General features: G+C 40.0%; 1 protein-coding gene across 7 annotated transcripts in view; it reads right to left on the bottom strand.

Annotated features, from left to right (window-relative positions):
- Positions 1 to 208: 208 nt before the first annotated feature.
- Positions 209 to 24097, bottom strand: part of LOC128994738 (DNA-binding protein RFX2-like) — a 64970-nt gene continuing 41081 nt past the window's right edge. For 4 of the 7 annotated variants that reach the window (XM_054419487.1, XM_054419490.1, XM_054419492.1 and 1 more), the window contains 12 exons: positions 23045 to 23176; positions 19081 to 19224; positions 15098 to 15279; positions 13777 to 13993; positions 13248 to 13394; positions 10758 to 10879; positions 10089 to 10210; positions 9748 to 9845; positions 9051 to 9206; positions 7994 to 8196; positions 7348 to 7501; positions 209 to 594 (listed from right to left, as the gene is read on the bottom strand). In XM_054419487.1, coding sequence (XP_054275462.1) covers positions 472 to 594; positions 7348 to 7501; positions 7994 to 8196; positions 9051 to 9206; positions 9748 to 9845; positions 10089 to 10210; positions 10758 to 10879; positions 13248 to 13394; positions 13777 to 13993; positions 15098 to 15279; positions 19081 to 19224; positions 23045 to 23176 — 1800 coding nt within the window. In that variant the 3' untranslated portion in view covers positions 209 to 471. The remainder of the gene's footprint in view (positions 595 to 7347; positions 7502 to 7993; positions 8197 to 9050; positions 9207 to 9747; positions 9846 to 10088; positions 10211 to 10757; positions 10880 to 13247; positions 13395 to 13776; positions 13994 to 15097; positions 15280 to 19080; positions 19225 to 23044; positions 23177 to 24097) is intronic. The other 3 variants (XM_054419488.1, XM_054419489.1, XM_054419491.1) reach the window with 3 other exon arrangements.

Raw genomic sequence — 24097 nt, 5'->3', positions numbered from 1 at the left:
CACTGCATTAGAAGGATCAAAACAATCAAATTCAACTGAAATAACAGTAATAACCACATCACAAACACAATAAAACAACAGCTAAGGAGAAAAACGGACGGACAAACGAAAATAACAATACAGCAAATTTACATATACTAGCACATCAGTCTGAAACGAGAGTGAACATATGCACACGTACAACACACTAGCTATAAAACTAAACATATCGAGATCAAATTCTTTATTAAAGAAATAGACAAAACACTGAACAGTGCAAAACATCAAATCACACAAAACGTCCATTACAGGAGACCATATAAAGCATTAAAACAGTGTGATTACGGTAAAAACCGTTAATAAATTAAGTTGTATAATCGTTATAAAATAAACAGAAGATTTCTAGTTAGAACTGCCAATTGTTGTCATGGCACATCTACGTAGGACAAGCGGCGTGGTGGACTAGAAGGTGGGGCAGGTGGTAGGGGCCGGTTAGCTGAGCTTGATGCGTTTGGCTGATGGAAGATGTTGCTCCAAACCTAAGTAACTCTCATCTCCATTACAAGACGCCAGTGAGTCAAGTGGGTAGTCTAGCATGCTGGAGCCGCCACACTTCTGCGACAATACACAAGTCACTTTAGGAATACACAGGGGAAGCAATAATGGATACACAACTAACCTGTCCAAGAAAAGTTCCAGTACACCAAAGAGTTAACTTGACAACATAATTAATTTAATAATGCCCCTCTTTAAAGAGGTTAATTTAGAAGGAAATCAATAAATAGTAGAGTGACAGAACATTGTTTTACTACTTCTTTCTGAAGAAGTCCCCTTTATAGAGGTGAATTATAAAATAAAATGTGTTGTGAACGTTTTTGGTGTAGGCCTACTCTAAAGTGCCCTTGGACCAGTTTCTTCTTCCCTCATCTAAACCATTGCTTTTCATCAATATATCTTAGTTTTAAGATGTATACAGCTTTACCTAAACTGTTAGATATGGTCAGATTTCAGCAGTAACATTTCTTCAGTTGCAATTGTTTGCTAATGCTTCTATGACAGTAATTATTTAACACCACAAAAAATAAGGGATTTTTGTAAATATCGATGATAGGAATCTGTCAATACTGTATCTGCAGGAAAATGTATTTAACTCCAACATTTAAAGACATATCCGGATGCTGGTAGTTAAATGACATTATTCAGAGACCAAACTCACTATATAGGATCAAAGAGTGTCTCATTGTGTAAGAAAATATATTCACAGTTAATAACCTAGTGGCAAACTCTGTTTCGTGAAAAAAATCCTATATTCTTAGATACAAATTTTCTATTTTTCTAACTTACCTTATTTTTTTGATATGGTTTTGACTCATTTGAGGAAAAAAGGTACACTACTACCAACACATTTTTATGTTTGTAAAAATGTTACACAATAAAATAAACAGATATTCATAATAAATAATTACAGAATAAATGTTATGGCTAAGTGTTTAATCCCCAAACAATGCATTCAAAGCTGCTGATGATACAATTAGGGATGGACGGGATTGAATTTTTAGTTTGGGACGGGATTTTTATTCCCTTCCCAATTTTCGGGACGGGATTTTTTCCTTTGCATAAAAAGAAAGGCTTGAGTAATGCAGTTACCAAAAACGAAAATCAATTTTTACCGTTGTGGCAGTGATCTATAAAAACAAAAAATGGGTAACAATTTACAGGTACCAATTGAAACTTGTGACTCACGGTCGAAATGATTTGCGGTCACGGCATGATCGTCGGTATGAGTCCGCGATCACGGCATGATCGTCAGTATGACTCACGGTCACGGCGTGATCGTCGGTATGAGTCCGCGATCACGGCGCGATCGTCAGTATGACTCTGTGGTCAAGGGGTGATCGTCGGTATGAATCCGCGGTCACGGTGCGAACGTATGTATGACTCCGTGATCACGGCATGCTCGTCGGTATGACTCGTGGTCACGACATGGTCGTCGGTATGAATCCGCGGTCACGGCGCGAACGTCGATATGACTCCGTGGTCACGGGGTGATATGGCATGATCGTCGGTATGAAACATGATCGTGGGTATGAGTCTGCGATCACGGCGTGATCGTCAGTATGACTCTGTGGTCAAGGGGTGATCGTCGGTATGAATCCGCGGTCACGGCGCGAACGTCGGTATAACTTAGTGGTCACGGGGTGATCGTCGGTATGAATCCGCGGTCACGGCGCGATCGTCGGTATCACTCTGCGGTCACGGCGCGATCGTCGGTATTACTCTGCGGGCACGGCGCGATCGTCGGTATGACTCTGCGGCCAAGGGGTGATCGTCGGTATGACACCCGGTCTCTGCAGGATCGTCGGTATGACTCGTGGTCTCTGTGGGATCGTCCGTATGACTCCGCAGTGACGGCGAGATCGTCGTTATGACTCTGCGGTCACGGGGTGATCGTCGGTATGACTCACGATCACACAGCAAGGTCGTCGGTATGACTCTACGGTCACGGCGCGATCGTCGGTATGACTCGTGGTCACGACATGGTCGTCGGTATGAACCCGCGGCGGTCACGGCGCGAACGTCGGAATGACTCCGTGGTCACGGGGTTATCGTCGGCATGAATCCGCTGTCACGGCGCGATCGTCGGTATTACTCTGCGGTCATGGCGCGATCGTCGGTATGACTCCGCGGTCACGGGGTGATCGTCGGTATGGCACCCGGTCTCTGCAGGATCGTCGGTATGACTCGTGGTCTCTCTCTGCGGTCACGAGGTGATCGTCGGTATGACTCACGATCACACAGCAAGGTCGTCGGTATGACTCTACGGTCACGGCGCGATCGTCGGTATGACTCGTGGTCACGACATGGTCGTCGGTATGAACCCGCGGTCACGGCGCGATCGTCGGTATGACTCTGCGGTCACGGCGCGATCGTCGGTATGACTCTGCGGTCACGGCGCGATCGTCGGTATGACTCTGCGGTCACGGCGCGATCGTCGGTATGAATCCGCAGCCAAAGGGGTGATCGTCGGTATGAATCCACGGTCACGGGGTAATCGTCGGTACGACTTCGCGGTCACGGGGTAATCGTCGGTATGACTACGCGGTCACAGGGTGATCGTCGGTATGACTCACGATCACAGCATGATCGTCGGTATGACTCGCGGTCACGGCGCGATCGTCGGTATGCAGGGTGTATACTATTTTATTAAAGTGAAATTCCAGGTTTTTTCCAGGTTTTTTCCTGGTTTTTCAAAGTTTTTCCAGGTTCCCGCGTATTTGTTGGTTCCACTTAAACTATAATCAATTTAAGACTTGCAGCTCAAGTATACAATATAAACTTACATCAAATTTGTTTCAAAGTCCAGTGAGCTAGTGTTTAAAAAGTAATAATCCTTATTATAGTAATAATTTTCATTATCATCATTACTTAAGGCCACGGAAACATCGTCTCTCTCGATAGCAGCCAAATCCTGAATATTATCTTCATTTTTTATGAACACATTATCAACGGCGGCAAAATCCTGAATATTTCCTGCGGTCGTGTGGTCGCTTCTCACAGTGACGTAAACGTCATCACAGTCTTACGTTATCATAGAAAAATCCTGGACATCTTCCACGGTAAGAATACATGATCGCCGTCTCTCGCGATCACGGAAACGTAATCATCGTCATCCACGATCACGGCAAAATCACGAAAATCTTCCGCGGCCGTGTGGACACCATCATTGACTCCCGCGGTCACGAAAACGTCATCGTTGTCGTCCGCAATAGCGGCAAAATCACGAAAATCTTCCGCGGCCGTGTAGACACCATCATTGACTCCCGCGGTCACATAAACGTCATCGTCATCGAACGCAATCACGACAAAATCACGAAAATCTTCCGAGGCCGTGTAGACACCATCATTGACTCCCGCGATCACGAAAACGTCATCGTTGTCGTCCGCGATCTCGGCAAAATCATGAATATTTCCTGCGGCAGTGTAAACATCATCGTTGATCCCGCGGTCACGTAAGCGTCATTGTCGTCGTCCGCGATCGCGGCTAAATCATGAACATCGGCGGCCGTGTAGACATAATCATCGTCGTCTTTCGCGGTCACGGCAAATCACGAATATCTTCCGCGGCCGTGTAGACATCATCATAGCCTCCCGCAGTCACGGAAACGTCATCGTCGTCGTCGTCCGCAATCTCGGCAAAATCATTAATATTTCCCGCGGCCGTGTCTACATCATCGTCGTCTCCCGTGGTCACGGATACGTCATCGTCGTCATCCACGATCTCGGCAAAATAATGAATATTTCCCGTGGCAGTGTAAACATCATCGTTGATCTCGCGGTCACGGAAACGTCATCGTCGTTTCCCGCGGTCACGGAAACGTCATCGTCCGCAATCACGGTAAAATCATGAGCATATCACGCGGCCGTGTATAAATCATCATCGTCGTCTTTCGCGGTCACGGCAAATCATGAAAATCTTCCACGGCCGTGTAGACATCATCATTGCCTCCCGCAGTCACGGAAACGTCATCGTCGTCATCGTCCGCAATCTCGGCAAAATCATTAATATTTCCCGCGGCCGTGTCTACATCATCGTCGTCTCCCGTGGTCACGGATACGTCATCGTCGTCATCCGCGATCTCGGCAAAATCATGAATATTTCCTGCGGCAGTGTAAACATCATCGTTGATCCCGCGGTCACGTAAGCGTCATCGTCGTCGTCCGCGATCGCGGCTAAATCATGAACATCGGCGGCCGTGTAGACATAATCATCGTCATCGAACGCAATCACGACAAAATCACGAAAATCTTCCGAGGCCGTGTAGACACCATCATTGACTCCCGCGATCACGAAAACGTCATCGTTGTCGTCCGCGATCTCGGCAAAATCATGAATATTTCCTGCGGCAGTGTAAACATCATCGTTGATCCCGCGGTCACGTAAGCGTCATCGTCGTCGTCCGCGATCGCGGCTAAATCATGAACATCGGCGGCCGTGTAGACATAATCATCGTCGTCTTTCGCGGTCACGGCAAATCACGAATATCTTCCGCAGCCGTGTAGACATCATCATAGCCTCCCGCAGTCACGGAAACGTCATCGTCGTCGTCGTCCGCAATCTCGGCAAAATCATTAATATTTCCCGCGGCCGTGTCTACATCATCGTCGTCTCCCGTGGTCACGGATACGTCATCGTCGTCATCCACGATCTCGGCAAAATAATGAATATTTCCCGTGGCAGTGTAAACATCATCGTTGATCTCGCGGTCACGGAAACGTCATCGTCGTTTCCCGCGGTCACGGAAACGTCATCGTCCGCAATCACGGTAAAATCATGAGCATATCACGCGGCCGTGTATAAATCATCATCGTCGTCTTTCGCGGTCACGGCAAATCATGAAAATCTTCCACGGCCGTGTAGACATCATCATTGCCTCCCGCAGTCACGGAAACGTCATCGTCGTCATCGTCCGCAATCTCGGCAAAATCATTAATATTTCCCGCGGCCGTGTCTACATCATCGTCGTCTCCCGTGGTCACGGATACGTCATCGTCGTCATCCGCGATCTCGGCAAAATCATGAATATTTCCTGCGGCAGTGTAAACATCATCGTTGATCCCGCGGTCACGTAAGCGTCATCGTCGTCGTCCGCGATCGCGGCTAAATCATGAACATCGGCGGCCGTGTAGACATAATCATCGTCGTCTTTCGCGGTCACGGCAAATCACGAATATCTTCCGCAGCCGTGTAGACATCATCATAGCCTCCCGCAGTCACGGAAACGTCATCGTCGTCGTCGTCCGCAATCTCGGCAAAATCATTAATATTTCCCGCGGCCGTGTCTACATCATCGTCGTCTCCCGTGGTCACGCATACGTCATCGTCGTCATTCACGATCTCGGCAAAATAATGAATATTTCCCGTGGCAGTGTAAACATCATCGTTGATCTCGCGGTCACGGAAACGTCATCGTCGTTTCCCGCGGTCACGGAAACGTCATCGTCGTCGGCCGCAATCACGGTAAAATCATGAGCATATCACGCGGCCGTGTATAAATCATCATCGTCGTCTTTCGCGGTCACGGCAAATCATGAAAATCTTCCACGGCCGTGTAGACATCATCATTGCCTCTCGCAGATATTGAAACGTCATCGCCGTCGTTCCGATCTCGGCCAAATCATAAACATCTGCGCCCGTGTAGACATAATCATCGTCGTCTCCCGCGGTCACGAAAACGTCATCGTGGTCGTCCGCGATCTCGGCAAAATCATGAATATTTCCCGCGGCAGTGTATGCATCATCGTTGATCCCGCGGTCACGGAAACGTCATCGTCGTCTCCCGCGGTCACGGAAACGCCATCGTCGTCTCCCGCGGTCACGGAAACGTCATCGTCGTCTCCCGCAGTCACGGAAACGTCATCGTCGTCTCCCGCGGTCACGGAAACGTCATCGTCGTCTCCCGCGGTCACGGGAACGTCATCTTCGTCTCCCGCGGTCACGGAAACGTCATCGTCGTCTCCCGCGGTCACGGAAACGTCATCGTCGTCGGCCGCAATCGCGGCAAAATCATGAGCATTTCACGCGGCCGTGTAGAAATCATCATCGTCATCTTTCGCGGTCACGGCAAATCATGAAAATCTTCCACGGCCGTGTAGACATCATCATTGACTCCAGCAGTTAGGGAAACGTAATCGTCGATGTACGCGATCGCGGTAAAATCATTAATATTTACCGCAGCCATGTAAACATCATCGTCGTCTCCCGCGGTCACTGAAACGTCGTCGTTGTCGTCCGCAATCGCGGCAAATCATGAACATTTCCCGCGGACGTGTAGATGTCATTGTCGTATCCTGCGATCACTGAAACGTCATCGTAGTCTCCCGCGGTCACGAAAACGTCATCGTCGTCGCCCGCAATGGCGGCAAGACGCATTTTACAACTACAATCTTCTACCGGGGCTAAAATAAAAATCCCGGAATCGGTCCAAAAATCCCGGCTTTTTCCCGGTTTTTTCCAGGTCCCTTCAAATTCAAGGTTATTTCCCGGTTCTCCCGGTCCTGGTTGGTATACACCCTGGTATGACTCCGCGGTCACGGCGCGATCGTCGAAATGACTTCGCTTCCTGCATTCGCGGAACTATCGTGAACATCTCTTGTGATAGCGGCGTCATCGTCACTCGCGAAGCGGCAAAAACGCCGACTATCTGACCAAATCCCGTCCCGAAAAATTCCTGAATAAAATGTAATCCCGTCTCGAAAATCGGGAATATTTTTTCCCCGAAAATTTCGCGAAATTTCGGGACCCGTCCATCCCTAGTTAGAATATTATACATCAAAATATGCAATAGTTGCAACGATTCGTTCACTCACCTCGCCCATGACAGCAATGGGAGTCTCTCCAGTCGCCAAGGCCACTTGATGCTCAATGAGATAGAACATGTACTCATCATAGAGCAGCCGGATCAGATGGAACGAGCCAAAGCTTGCGGCAGACCTCAGGGTTAGGTCTCGAATCACCATCGAACTATAAATAGAAAGAGATTGTAGAGTAAGATTTATAACATGAAAAAGAAAAGGTTTTAACAACTACTGACAGATTACATGAAAATAATATATTTTAAGACAAATTCAAAAGTAAAACCCAGGTGAAACTGAAATTAAAATTCATAAAAATAAGGAAATGCCACATCAAATTGGAGTTAACCTCAACATCATGATTTTTGCTTTAGAACTTCAAAATCGGGGACCAAACAAGGTTTTTTACAATGACAAATTAAGATCATTGTCCATTGTGAAGTTTCTGCAATTACGTTGCAGTGTTGACGTTTTGCAGGAGCGATATCTGTCCATGTGGCGTTTACAGTCATAAAAATACATTGTTTTAATTTCTAAGCAACTTTACTGAATTTCAGGGTTACCCGAACAATTATGTAATCCAAACATGGAACTAATTACTGATTTGTTTAGATTAGCAGTACTCTACTTCTACATCTTGACAAACACTAGGTATATTCACCTGTAGAACGACCACTTGAGCAGGAACTGTCGGGCAGCCTTGGTGAAGTTAGGTTTGCCCTGGTACGGCTTCAGCACCGTGCTGACTACATTCTTCAGCCAACTGGCCCACTCTTCTAGGGAGTTCTGCTGCTGAAGTGTCACCTTGAAGTCAGCCTCCAGCCTCTGTACCAGCATACCGTCACACTGGCAGACCCATGATGCCTGGGAACAGAGATGTAGTTGAGACAAATGAGCTTGGTGTGTGCAATTAGTCTGAACAGATTACTAATAAACAGATGTACACTGAATACGGCTTACAAAATACAAAACTTAAAATTTTAGGTTGATTTTACCTGTGCTTCAGTCAATTGATCCTATATTTAGTGTCTACAGCTGTTTTGTACCAAAAGAAAGGAGTACATCCTTTGGACCAAAAACGCATATTTTATGAAGCTAGTCTATCGAAAGTAAGGTTGTTATTAGGGTTTGGAACACGGCACATGATGAATAAACATGGAGATTGCTTGAAAAATATTTATGCATATTTAACAGCTAGCATAGCAAAATACAAAAAAAAATTTGATGCAGTATCAAAACAGAGGGTGAGTCAAGACTAGGTAAAATAAATCCTACTTTTTCTTATTTTAACAATCCTGAGACTTTACAACCGGGCATCTGAAAAAGGGACAGTAGCGATAAGTTAATAGTAAAATGGATCAAACAAGCTGGACAACCATGATAGGATTCAAACCTATTCAAACCCTCAATCTACATTGTATAGAGCAGTTTGATAGTAGTAGTAGACTTTAATAATCACAAATCGGCTTGGCTTTAATTCTGACATAATTTTTTACATAGAAATTGATAGATGCAAAATGTTTCAAGTCAATTAGTCGTTGTGTGCATAAAGAGCCTGGAACAGAGAAAATGTGTGCATTATACGGTACAGAAAAAGTAGCCACTGATAATCCAACTTAATTTCATTGGACTAGGTTTTGCATGAAAAGATGTGTATACCCGAGTGTTTATGCACGCAACAACAAAGGTTTTGTTGTAGTGACTTGCTCTGTGCCCACCTGCTCCTGTACGTTGTGAAAGTCTACACGGTTGAGGTCAGCAAGCATCTGGTTGATCTGTGTGGAGTTCTGTAGCACGGCTCGCGCAGCCTGCGCCAGATGGTTCAGTGACGTGTAGCGGCGCAGAGTCTGGGCAAACGCTGCCACTGCATTCACCTATAGGCAAACATCGGTCACTGTTAGCTTTAGGAATATTTGAAAAAAAGCCAATAGACTGAAAGGCTGATAAGGATTGTTTTGAAAGGTATAGATTTCAGCTAGCTTTCCTAAGAACAGGTGCTAATAGGACACAAAAATAAGTTTTGATTTTGACCCTTCCTTAACAAACAAAGCAATAAGTCCATTCCCAAATAAATACCAATGATCAGTTCCCTACTGAAAGGGTAGGAGTTATCCTACCATTAAATTACTAGAGACTACAGATATCCACCAAAACTCAGTAAAAGAAATAACCAAACCTCTTCCTTCAGCTAGCTTTTATGACAATTTTCCTTAAAGTATTACTGTACAGAGCCATCCTTAGCAAATACGAGTACTTGAAAGTTTACCTTGTTACTGGTAAAAAGTTTTTTATGTAGGCTACATAATTTTTTACCCCTCCGGGTAGGAAGATCGAATATAGCGAGGAAGGCCTGGAGAAGAATGGTGAAGAACAAAAGAGAAAAGAGATTAAGAATAAGACACGGAACACTAGTACCTTGATATTGACCATATCTTGGGGACATCCAACCATGGCAGCGTTGAGACCAGATTCAAGACCTTTGGCAAAGTTACGAATGGCTTGGGTTAAGGAACCTGAAAAATTGTAAGACAAAACAGTTTATTATTCTTGTAAAAATAAAAAAGTTATTGTAATATCAGATTTTTCTAATTAATTTCATATTACTTGTTGAAGAAAGTATTTTGTATTGAAATCCTACGCAGGAACATTTTAAATAATAATAAATAAAAAAAACATTACATGCTTTATGCTCTGGAGTTTAAGAAAATATGATTGTAACTACTAAATCAATACATATAAAATTTCTCAATACTCACTAGGTATTGGCCTGAGCACGTCAGGAATGAGCACTTCGACTAGATTCTGGTAAAAATGGTAATCCACCCTCCGCACAAACTGCTGTATGTATGAACACTTGCTGAGGAGATACAGCTTGGTTCTGGAACAAACCATAGATTGTAAAATTAATCATCAAACATATGAAACTAAATTTGTAGTAAATGCCAAAGTTATTGAAAAATGATAGATATGGTACTGGAACAATACCCAACAAAACTTCAGTAAAACTCCATATATCGATACAAAAACGAATTCATCGGGATATTTGACCTTACTGTTGTATACTGGGTGTTCTTATTGAGGTTCAACTGTTGGAACCTTAATAACAAGCCACACTACTCTTGATACAAACAAACAAACAACTCATAACATAGCTTGTGACTCTTGACATAACAAATACTAAGATTTTATATTGATCTTAATTACACGTTATTATGAACCTCTATTTGAAGTCAACCTTGATTTCAAGTCATATTTGATAATTCCTATGAGATACTTCCTATCAAGGTTCTATTAATAAAACAGAAGGTGGTGATATTGTTAGTAATGGCAGTGAGTGTCATATGACTCTCTGTATCACATGATTTTATTAATGAATGCTAAACAAAATACTTCTGGCGTAGTTGGAAAAATATACGTTCACTCACTTAGACAAGTACTTCTCTTCTTCACACTCGTCTCCATTGTTGTTATCTTGCGATCGCCAAAACTCTCGCCACAGAGACTCAATCGTAACAAACTCCAAGTTCATGATAGCGTCTAAGAAGGCCTGCAAAGTACATTCATTATTGTTAAACCTGGATTATTTAAGCAGGGTGTCTACCAGGCCAACCAGAAAAAAATCATGAGTAATTCATGAGTAAAAAAAAAAATCCAGGTAGTTCAATTCGTACTTTTTATACTAAAATTTCCAACGTGTCTTGCACCAACTCTCGCAATGCTGTTTTAGCGCTAACACAGCTCACTATTTTAGTTAACTCGGTTTAGTGTATCGGAAAGAGCATTCACAGTTAAAGAAATAAAATTTATGATTACTGTAATATTAATTGCCTGACACAAGTATTCAATTTTTATATATTACTAATTAAATAATCCGAAAGTTAAAACTAATCCTTAAACCTGCAATTTATCAATAACGTCTTAAAAATAGTGCTATGTCAATACCATCTAACACTGTCATAGAGACACCATCATCGTTTTCTACGATAACTAAAAAATTCTAAATACATCTCACTCAGTAACAGAAACATCACCACTGTCTTTCGTGGTCGTGACAAATTTCTGATATTTTTCAGAGGTAATGGAAACATTATAATCCTCTTCCGCGGTCACGGAAACGTCATCGTCGTCTCCCTTGGTCACGACAACGTCATCGTCGTCTCCCTCGGTCACGAAAACGTCATCGTCGTCTCCCGCGGTCACGAAACGACATCGTCGTCACCCGCGGTCACGGAAACGTCATCGTCTGCTCCCGCGGTCACTGAAACGTCATCGTCGTCTCCCGCGGTCACGGAAACGTCATCGTCGTCTCCCACTGTCACGGAAGCGTCATCGTCGTCTCCCGCGGTCACGGAAACGTCATCGTCGTCTCCCGCGGTCACGGAAACGTCATCGTCGTCTCCCGCTGTCACGGAAACGTCATCGTCGTCTCCCGCTGTCACGGAAACGTCATCGTCGTCTCCCGCTGTCACGGAAACGTCATCGTCGTCTCCCGCTGTCACGGAAAAGTCATCGTCGTCTCCCACGGTCACGGAAACGACATCGTCGTCTCCCGCTGTCACGGAAGCGTCATCGTCGTCTCCCGCGGTCACGGAAACGTCATCGTCTGCTCCCGCGGTCACGGAAACGTCACTGTCGTCTCCTGCGGCCACGGAAACGTCATCTTCATGCGCGATCGCGGCAAAATCACTAACAAATCCCACGGCCGTTTGGACATCATCGTCATCTCCCGCGGTCACGGAAACGTCATCGTCTGCTCCCACCGTCATGGAAACGTCATCGTCTGCTCCCACCGTCATGGAAACGTCATCGTCGTCTCCCGCGGTCACGGAAACGTCATCGTCGTTTCCCGCGTTCACGGAAACGTCATGGTCGTCTTCCGCGGTCACGGAAACGTCTTCGTCGTCTCCCGCTGTCACGGAAGCGTCATCGTCGTCTCCCGCTGTCACGGAAACGTCATCGTCGTCTCCCGCTGTCACGGAAACGTCATCGTCTACTCCCGCGGTCACGGAAACGTCATCGTCGGCTCCCGCGGTCACGGAAACGTCATCTTCATGCGCGATCGTGGCAAATTGAAAATTCCCTGGTAAAATACGAATTTTACGCATAACTCCCGGTTTTCCCGGTGGGTGGACATGGGCACCCTGTTGAGTTTATAGGCCTAAAACCTTAAGAATTGTTTTGGGAAGTATAACAGAACAGTGCTTCCCAAGTATTACAGAAAAGCACAATATTATTCATGGAAATAAATAGTTAAAATATTTCAATATTCCCCTTCTCTTATAATGTGAAATGATAAATGGTCTATGTAAGAACTAACTAACTAGTCCCACCAAAACCATGCGTGTCACCAAAAACATTTATTTTAAAAAATATGCTTGAAATTGTTTGGCCACAGCTCAATACAAGCAAAGATGTCCGGTATCTTTTCTATCCAGACTATCTAAGACTTTTTGTAGATAAGAACTACATATTGTAAACCTACAAAAACTATACATTCCACCCCCATATTTAAGTTATCACCAATTATTATAAAATAAAAATCGTAGTTGATGTGAGCCACCGGCAGATTGTGCTGATGTAAAATACTGATTTATGTTGAATAAACAAACGTTTTTACCAAGTCAAACTGATAGAACGACCACCTGTGTCAGCAATCAAATAAGGTGGAAATAAAATTTTAGACACAAGCGCATTCTGTGACTGGCTCACACAACTATGTTCTTTTTCAGTAATAAATTGGCGACAGCTGTTCCATAGAGATTGGATGTCTACTTCAGTATCTATTCATCCAATAGTCAATGCTGTTATCTACCCCCCCAAAAATACAATTTCTCAGGTAACCTAGCTAAACTCTAACTTAAAAAAAAATTCCTTTACTCCACTAAAATATATTTGTTACTCCTATGATCTCTCACCTCACAATGTTCCCTATAGATGCTACGGAGAGTATCAACATCCTCTAAGGAGCAGTCTTCTGGAAGAGTGCAGTCCGGAGGGAGTTCTATCTCTGGGAACTCCGGGATAGCGTTGGCTCCGTCCCCCAGAAACTGGTGGTTGTTTGACTGCAACATAACAAACTATTTGGTAAGGACAACCTGTTTGTGTATAAGACTGTACAGGCTACATGTACACAGTTGCAAACACATCTGGCTATAGACTTGACGGTTCAGTGACTTATTTGCAATTGAGTTTTTATTGTAGCAATTATAAATTTTTAGTAAAGAAAAGTGAAAGTGTTGTTTATCCATTGGCGTATGGACCCTTATTTTCTCAGTTAAGCAGGTTAAACTTTATTCCTCATCAAAAAGATTCCTACTCAGAAACTTAAAAGGAAATAAATTTCTGTAATATTCTTTGTGACTTCTTTGTTAATTCTATCCATGAGATACTGATTTTCATTAAATATCCTCAACTATTTTATAAAATATCAGAACAATAGTTTACCTGTGAGCTGTGATTGGACGAGTGGTTGTGTTCTGTGATACAGTCGTTGCTGGTGTTGCTCTCCGTCTTGTGAATGAGCTTGTACCGCTTGTGACCCGGGGTTGACTGGTTCGATACCCGCGACGACAGAGAAGTAGCTTCATCACCCACAGTCGCAGAGTTTAGGGGGGAGTTGGGCTTGACTCGTATACCGTAGTAGTGGTATTTGGAATTACCCCTGAAACAAATTTTAAAAATTGTTGGAAAACTTATCATTGCTTATGATTCTTAATGTAATAATCTGATCCTAAAGCTATCCAAGGGGTTAATATTTTGTAGCCTATAGTATGCATTTTTTAATTTAATTTAAGAATTACAGATTAAAACAGTGTAACAAACTAACAAACTATAAAAGCTGAAGTTATGGTACTATTGATTGGGAAACACTAACTGTTAATCAGTTTTATGGGGTTTCAACCCATATTTCAATTTCCTGCTGTGGTTTTAGGCATTTCGTACACTGGGTCCGCTCAGTTCAGTCACTTCAGAAAATTTCAAAACCCATGTATTCAAATGTAGAGCCACACACAGGATCCGTTTCATCAGTTCAGTTCAGTCTGCTCCATCCGTCTCAGTCACTTTTTGGCTAGCGAGCGATTTTAGACGGAAGCGACAGAAGGACGGAGGCACTGTGCATTCGCAGAGTACAGATGTGTAATAGGTGCATAAACTTTTGTAATTCATACGACAATATCAAAAAATCCTTGATTGTTATTTTACAGTCTTGGAAAAATTTTATGATACTCTCTATCACTAACCCAATTGGTATTGGCATTGATACTGTGAACACAAAATATTATCTTTTTCCTAAAACTTAAACATCCTCTTCTGGAGCTAGATCCAATGGTCCAAAAAACCACTGAGCGGATCCACATACGACAAGCCTTGGGAGTTACAATAATCATAAAGACATAAAGGTGGTTGAATAAAGTTAAATTCCCAAATGATTTATTTGTTTTAGGTTTATTCAAATATTACTAATATAGATTCAAATATATTTCCAAACATTTGTTTGTATGACACTTTCAAGTACAATCCGTCAAAATATTTAACTTCAAATACTTTATTGTGGGATTTGATCATGGTGTTGCCATGAACGCATGGGTGATGGGCACGAGTTTGATGCAATCACAGAAGACATTATTTTTCTCAAGCTCATACTCCTAATTATAATAACACAATGTTATGGCAAAAGAAACGTATAACCAAACCAGCGCTACAAATTTATACGAGTTGATTACTAATTCTAAACACATAACAGCGTTTGCTGTCAAACCATTACCTCGTGCCGAGCCGTCGTGTGCGCAGACCCAGAAACACACTACGTATCAGTTTGCCGAAGCTGGCCGCATTGACAGGGTCCAGCTTGTTATCATAACAGTGGCGAAGGTAGTGACAGTACATGGTACATCTCGGCAGCGACACGCCTTCTGCAGTCTCGTAGTTCTCCAGCAGCCATTGGACCTGTGGTACATAGAATCTGTGTTAGGTTAGGGATCAATTCAAGTTGATCAATCTAATTCATCTGTGTAGAGTGATATGTTTCTGGGAACCTCACTACTTTGCCACCCTGAGTTGACTATACCTATGGTTGAGGGGGTTATACCATCCAAGTTATGTTTCAAAGGACTTTTGGTTCTGACAAAACATAATTCCATGAACTCAGAATTCCAACAAATAATCTTGCAATTGCACATTGTATAAGCAACAAAAATTAGAGTTTCAAGAGCTCAGTATATACTGCTTAACTTGTCCAAGTCAACACTTTACTGAAAAGGTACAGTCTGCACCAAAAGCGAGTTGAACACTATATCCATCGGCATAGACCGAAAACAAAATAGAATGGCCTTGTGGACGTCAAAAGGACTTTTATAACTTCTAGATCCGATTAGATAACGTAAATGTTTACTGTACTAGTCTCAACATGTTTAGTGCCAAAAGTTAATCAGCTAATTTGAACCATCCACATTGTTTATGGTTTCACATTATGGTCTGCAAGAGAACTAGCTCTTTATCAAAAAAGGAAACAAGTAAAATTGTGTAGGTCTGATTTGATTTATTATTCTATATTTAACTGTCTTTACCAAATAAAAATATTAGATAATTTTAAAATATAAACTTGAAAGAGTGGCGAATCAAATCAGCTGTGACAAAATAAATTTAACTGCATGGTTTTTACATAAACACACTGATTTTAAGATACTTTCTGTCTAACATTTCGTGTAGTTTTTTTCCCATTATGATGTAGATTGTCATCAACTTCTCGCTACGATCGCAAATTCACTCAGCTTCACATTTTTTATAAAAGTAAACCCGCCTTGAATATGTAGTTTTTTTTTATAATTTATTAGGTATCCTTGTCCTTCTTAATGTGCTTGACGTTTTCTGATTATAGTTACTGGGATAACCTCTATTGAGCACCACTTTGAAAAACGTTTGACACCAGTAAATATTAAAATATAATAATCCATCAAAAACTGCAACTCATATAGATGGATTACTTAGAAATTCAAGACTATTATGAAAACTAGTTACTGTATAAGCAATCTATCTATTACAAAATTGACTAAATAAACTCTGAAGATGTATTTATTTTTGACATTATTACATAACACATAGCTTACCATTTTTCCGATTCTGATACACACACATTAACTAAACATTGCTTTGACTATAACAGCTGTTGTTTTCTTATTGTGTACACAATTGAAATCAACTAAGTAGGCTACATTCAATCGACAGGTGCAAATTTACATCAGTTTTAACCTCTAGTGTGAATGTATATCTTTTATCTACGTGTGGCGTAAGTTTGTATTTTAAAACTTCAACAAGTGGCTATGTAGTATAACAACTGTGCTAGTGATTGTGGAAAAAATCTAAATTAACTATTGAATACAATTTTGACAACAAATAAGCAGATAGTAAATTGTTTACTAATTGGCCTACTTATTCATTGAGAAATTCAGGTTTTTTTGTAATTGGTTGGACTAATCTTTTGATTTTAAAATTTCTAAGAGAAGATTTTAAATTACATAACATAATTTCATTGATGTTTTGTACGAAAAATGAACGGAAAGGTGAATAAGTTGATGGGAAGTTGAATTGGAAGACAACACCAAAGTTGAAAGTGTTACTTACTACTATTTATTTTGCTTTGATGGTAAAACTAGATTTGTTTTCAATGTCCAAAAATATTTGTCTAAATTACAGCAAACATAACAAATTAATGCTGTAAGTTTAAGAGCTGAGGAACTCAAAATGTAACATATCACAAACAAAGTGAATAAAGACCAGCATATAACCACACAAGTAGGTTTTGTACTTACCTACTTAATAGTAGTTTTAAATACTTATCCCATATAGATTAGTTTAACAAATAACAAAATATAAACTGTTGTGATAACAACATAAAAAAAAAACACTGAGCAAAGTAAAAATAGTAAAATTTCTGAAAGAGTTGTCCTGGATAACTAAGCCTTTTCACACTCTACTGTGACTTTTATGAACAGAACCAACTTTTTTACAATTAATTTTGTGTATTTTTTATTCCTAACATGATATATTACTGTTACTAGATTTTTTAAATACATACTATTTATTATCATTTTCATTTTAAGTGGATTTTCTTAATTTGTAACCACTAAAAATGTAATTGTTGTTTGTCTTAGAATAATAAATACTATTCCAGGATTAGAATTTAATCAAAGTTATACATGTACTTAATTCTTGTAAACAAGGTTACAAGACCTACAACTTTAGTTTCATCGAGACAGTCTTACAAGGCAGTCTTGTTATTTTTAATAAGTCACAAATGACAAGTCTTCCAAAAACATTATTTAGTCTAATTTTTAACTTTAGTGGTGTTCATTTAAAGGAATTTTCTTATTAAAAAAATATATACTAATAAATATGGGGTAAATTGAAAACATTTTCAAGAGACAGCTAATTAAAAAAAACTGTTTGATTGAAGCAAAAAAAAAAAAAAAACTTAAACTGTTGTGACGATGTTGAAAGCACACTTAGTACACAAGGCTTTCAGGATATATAGGTGTAAAGCAGTTGGTTAGCAATAGCCATGCAAACAGTCAATAGCAACAACTACAAGACAAGCATTACAAGCACTAAAGGTGAATCTAAATGATTGGTGCAAGCTAAAGGCATGCTACAATAAACAGGGTGTCTATTGCAAACCCGACCCTCTTAATCGATGATGTACCGAGAGGAAATCCTAAATCAAACTGATCAGGGTTATTTGAAAAGTAAGGTCCATTTCGAAACTTGAGTGAATCAAAATATCCATGAGTGATGTATCAAAAATAATTAACAGTGTGCTATAAAGTAGCTGCTGCGCTGTTTGAAGACGAGAAACAGCAAAAACGTGACTGTGAGCGCTTGGTTATGGAAAAACAACGGTGAGTGGTGTTGCGAAGAGCAAATGTTGTAAGGAACTGCTGGGTCAAATGTGATGGCAATTGAATGTTTTACGATTTCAGGACATTTCTATTTCAACTCGATGAAGGCCAGATGAAAAAATTTATTTTTATCTACACGATTGTGTAGTTTACCACCATAAGCTACTCTATAGGCTTCTCTGGACTAGACAGAACTGTGTGATTTACTGACTTTGCGGTTTATTGGAGCAGTTGCTTAAAAACCTTCAGGAAAGGATAGGTTTTGTTAGTTGGTTGTTCAGACGTCATGTCACAAATCATCTAGCGCACAGTTATTCTTATTGGTTTATTAAGACAGAAAGTGACTTCACTTTTCAAATAACCACTTTTTAACTAATAAATAAATGTTTTCACGGAATAATACTAATACTACCAAAGGACAATATTTGATTTAATAATATCGTAAAACTGACTAAATGATTTAAATAAATTTTTCCAATCCATTCATAAATATCTATTTAACTAATCTTTTAAACAGTGATTCGTCTTTTTTTTTTCCTAGGACGCTAGGCACAATCCCGGAATTGTTTTTCACATTACTTCAGGCTAGACCTAGGGGTTACGGCATTAACACTTGGATAAAATCCATTGGTAATTTCGCGGGATTTGAACCCGGGACCCCAGGAACCGGAGTCCCGCGCTATAACCACTAGACCAGCTCGCTCCCCAGTGATTCGTCTATTACTACATGATAAAGTAACAAGAGCACAGTTTAAAGTTGGGACCATTCTTTTACAACGCCAATGGCGCAAGGACGCCCCCATAGACACCCTGCCTAGTCTACGCTACGGGGCCAGTAGCGTCGGGGACTTACAGTAGCGGGTGATATTCTAGTAGCATGTACCAGGTTGGAGGATCCCTCATTGTCTATGGTAGATGATGAGGAGCTGTTGGCGCCACTGTCCCGACAGCCGGGGCCCGCAGTGGTACCACTGGAGTTGACCAGGTAAGCCACGTCCTACCATCACCAACCAATCATGCACCCGCCACAACCAATGCAACTTACCAGACACTTACCAACATTTACCAACTGTTACAGTTAATACACATGTAGTGACTCAGAAAAAATTGTTGCTTGATTAATGGAAATAATTTTTTGCCACACTACATAGTAATAGTAAACAGCTGCTTCCTGTACTTTTTTTAGACCAGAAAGTCATTGTTTACAGGGAGGGACCGATGAAGTCAGCTGGAGTAGAGTAAATTTACCGGTCTGTGTTGCAATAGGCTACAATGCCTATCATCAAAGCTATCCCCCCCACATCCCCCTATCCAGTTTTTAGACACAGATATTTTTCTTTGGCCTAAAAAAAAATATTTGTTCTAGTTGAAACTTTGTTGTGTATTTGAGTTATATCGGTTTGACACTTAAGGCTCTAATGACCTCAAATGGGGAACAGACTTTTCTTTTGAAATAGTGCAAATTCCATTACTGTAACACTAACCAGTCTTTAGACGTTAAATTTTGAGCTGAGAAGTGTAATAGCCTAAATTAGCCCAAAAAGCTAAACAAAAATGGCTGTGTCTCAAAAACAGGATTAGATAAAAAAAAATTTTGACAATTATTTTAAAGAGCTTAGTTACAAATTAACTAAAACAAAACTACAAAAGGTATATATTTAAATTAATCAAGCAACAATCACTAGATCACTCCATCGACTCTGAGAGACAATGTTTATGTTTAAAACCACAGTAGAATATAAAATATGTATAAAATTAATCTAAGGAAGAAATATAATTTTAATAGCAGCATGGACTATCTGGCTACTTAGGATATTTATAGATAGGATACTACTATACAGGGTGTCCTGGAACTCTACCAATATTTTAGGGCATTGTTCCTGAGTATGAAACATATCTAAATATCATATTTAAATTGTCCGGATGTCCTTAGTTACTCACAAAGCCACCATTTAGCTTTTAACTTACTACTTTTTTTTCTAAAAAGTGGTTAAAGATACGAAATTGAAACTTTGCAAAAACATTTATGACAACTAGATAGGGCTACAAACATTATGGCAATTTTTAAAATTCATGAAAAAGTGGTGGCCATTTAAAACTTTTATAAAATCAACGGTTTTTGAGTTACTTAAGAAAAAAAATTAAATAGCCGCCATTTTGTTGGTTAAATTTGTAAAATTGTCAAATTTTTTTAGTTTTGCCTAGTTGTCATAAATTTGTGTACAAAGTTTCAATTTCGTATCTTTAACTAGGTTTTAGGAAAAAGTTTAATAAGTGAAAAACAAAATAACCGCTGTGTGAGTAACTAAGGACTTCTGGACAATTTAAATATGATCTTTAGATATGTTTTTACTCAGGAACAATGCCTTAAAATATTGGCAGAGAGTTCTGGGACACCCTGTAGATAGGATATTCCAGCTAAAGTCTATGATCAGGAACATAAGGAAATTGGAGTTTTGGATTATATTTAGAATAACAAAAATTGATAGAGCTTGGGAATCCAAGATATTAAAGGTTGATCCAATGACATAGGGTATCAAGAAACAATTTAGTTAAGTTTAAATGTAAATTAGTCAATACAGTCTAACCTTGATATAACGAACCTCGATACAACGAATTCCTTGATATAACGAATTTTTTTAAATCCCCTAGAACTCTCCATAAGACACAATGTATATTTTACCTCTACATAAAGAACAAACCATAACAACGACCTTGATTTAACGAATTTTTCGTGATTTCGGCTAAAATAAGACACCTCAATATAGCGAATTTATCATTATCAGAACCTCTACATTGCGAATTTAACCTCTGCATAACGAATTGTCTACGTCTTTCCCTCGATATAACAAATCCCCCACGCCATTATTGTTTTTGAAAAATCTGTTTCTTTATCAAATGAAATGGAAAGGTGACGTCATCGCTTGCGCTAACATTCGTCTGCTCCGTTTTACACATCTCCGTCTGCTGTCGCTGCGTGCGCTATGTTGCAACTGAGAACGAGAACTGCAACTGATTTCATTCGCTGAGGACTGATGACGACGTAATGTTTAGTAAGCTGTGATTGGGCGATAAGTAACTATGGTGAATTGTACAATTTTTGGTTAAAAGAGAAACCTAAGAAAGAATATAAAAACAAAACCAAAGAGAAAGAATAGCAACATCGTTATTTTAACATTCCTTTTTCGAGTGTTTTATTATCTTTAAATTGGCTATGATTATACACTTTTATAATGATTATTATTGACATTCCTATGTTGTGATAAATCAGTTAAGTAGCTTACCGGCCTATCACGAGCAGTAGCATACAAAACTTTCTACTACTGTTTTGTTTTGTTCTTTACAAGGTTTTTGACTACGCAATACAGTGTTTGGCTAGGTTTTAGGAGGGTTAGAACAAACTTTGATTTTAAACTTACAGTTTTTAACCTGTATCAAGGTCAATGCCATTTTCATGATTGCGCAATATTCAAGATCCCTTCCCTTTTTTATGCCGGATAATTTAGGTTCTACTGTACAATGTAAACACTGTACTGTAAAGTATTGTAGCCTATGCTACTTTAATTGTGTTTTAATGATGTCTAATCCCGACCTATATTGACCGACGCTGGTTCTGAACCTCGACTTAGCGAAATTCCTGCAAACATAACCTCTACATAACGAACCCCGTTTTAACGAAATCCTTGATATAACGAATAGTCAGTTCGGTCCCTTCAGATTCGTTATACTGAGGTTGGACTGTATAAGAAACTCAAAGAAATTAAAAATTATATTATACTAGACTCCCAGTAATTTAGTCATGCGCTAATCTAACACCTCTAAAATTGCTGTATTTCAGCCACAACTGTAAGATTATTCAATAATTTATAGTATGATACATGCATACAGCAAAATTATTAGAATGAGAAAGTAAACCTAAATGACAAACAAATAAGTTACACTATATTAGTCTAGCTACACCAAACTGAATTAATATTTTTTTTTTACTATTTGTAAAAAAAACTTGTTGAAGAAAAACTTTAATGAGCACTGCCAGAGATGAACTGTTTAATGTAGCTGAGTTCTTTACATAAATGATATCCTTGATTTTAGTATCAATATATCTAAAACTCCAATACCCATACCCAATTAAGAGTTAGTATCTGCTAGTAAAGCATTCCAGCTCCCTGTAAGCAATGTACATGCAGTTAGGACAGGACTAACAGGTTCATCAAGATATATTGATGTCATTGTTGTTATTTGACAGTTTCCATTATTAATTCAATGTTATTTAAGCACTCCATGTCAGAAATGGTTTATTACATCACTTAAAATGATTTGCAGTAGTAATTACTATGGTCAGAAATCAGAATCATTAGTTTCCATAACTCCTTTAAACCCAAGTTTTATATACATATATTTTATACATTTATGTAAGATTTGTTGATTAATGAAGAAAAAATAATCATACTAACTTAACCTAACCCAACCCAACTTGTATCTAAAAAAGGAGTTCGGGGGAGGTAATAAATTCTGACGGTAACTATTTTATATTGCAAGATTCGTAAACCTGACCTGTCTCAAACTTCAACAATAAACAACCAACATAAACTTTCTGTTACAGTGACAATTAGTTTTCTCTGTGACCAGAAGAATTCTGACCAGAAAATTAAAATCTACACATTAAATTTAAAACCTTTATTCTAAAAATTGTTTTTCAAACATTGTCAGGATTTGTAAAATTGAAAAAAACTCGAAAAAAGTTATAAAAAGTCATCTTAACCTTCCAGAATTCAAATTAATTATCTCTATTCAATTACATATCTATATTCACTTACCGCAGTGACAGTCTGGGGACTGTTGCGAGACGCTGCTATCAGTGTGTGTTCATTGTCCACACTCTGCTGTATCAAGTAGGTTGTGTTGCCGAGCAGCTGGTTACCTGCGCCTTGGTTCAGGCTGTTGGCTACCTGCAACCACACAGACTGTCTTGTACTTACTTTATCTTTGGGAACGCCTTTGGTTTTGCATTCCAAATAATATTCCAATGACAAATCTGTACATTTTGGATTGATTGGGCATTATGTTATGCAAAAACTTGTACTTGGATATTTAAGCTGGGTTTTCCTAGGCGCGGAAGTGGAGGGCAAAGAGCGGAGTTCGCTCTCCTCTTGTCTTATTTAATTTAATGATACTGTTTTCCTGGATGCGGAACGGTTTTCGTCATATAAATCACTTTTCCGCACATCTCTCAACTCTGCTCTCCACGTTCTGCGCTCCACTTCCGCATCTAGGGACACCCAACTTTAGCAACTCACCAGTTTGAATGAAAATTCACCAAACTTCCATACAATGCTAGAAAGATACATTTATATAAGTTCCTAATAGGTTATACACAGGTGGACTGTAGCCTAATGCACATCTGCTACACCACAATGGCTTTTTGCACAAACCACTTGCTTCCGAATCTATTGAACCTACTTAAAGACATTTAGAAACAAAGCTGAGGACCTTAGCTTCAAGATTCTCGCACATATTCCTTTTGGTTCAAAAAACAAATCACAGATGTATCTGAAAATGAATGATGGAGTAGTCTCTGAATTTAAAATAATAAAAATTAAGGTTTATACAGTGTAGACTACAGCTGTTTTATACTCAATATAAATACACCATCTAGTCAAAAAAATCCAAAAACTGAGTATCCTTAACCCTAGAATGACAACTTCAACTTCAATAACGAAGATGGACGTTTTTTAACCTGGCAATATACCGAGTACAAAACAGCTGCAGTCACACTAACCACACAGGATCGTTAGAAAGTAGCACATGTAATCTATACATTAAATTTGCTAGAAGATGAAGTAAACCAGTAGTCCAACAGGTATTGAGCT

Source organism: Macrosteles quadrilineatus, unplaced genomic scaffold, assembly GCF_028750875.1.
Source record: "Macrosteles quadrilineatus isolate MER2022 unplaced genomic scaffold, UCM_ALF_1.0 Scaffold_5__1_contigs__length_97177068, whole genome shotgun sequence".
NCBI classification, from domain to species: domain Eukaryota; kingdom Metazoa; phylum Arthropoda; class Insecta; order Hemiptera; family Cicadellidae; genus Macrosteles; species Macrosteles quadrilineatus.
Note: the sequence above shows the minus strand (reverse complement) of the source record. Positions and strands in the feature narration are given on the sequence as shown.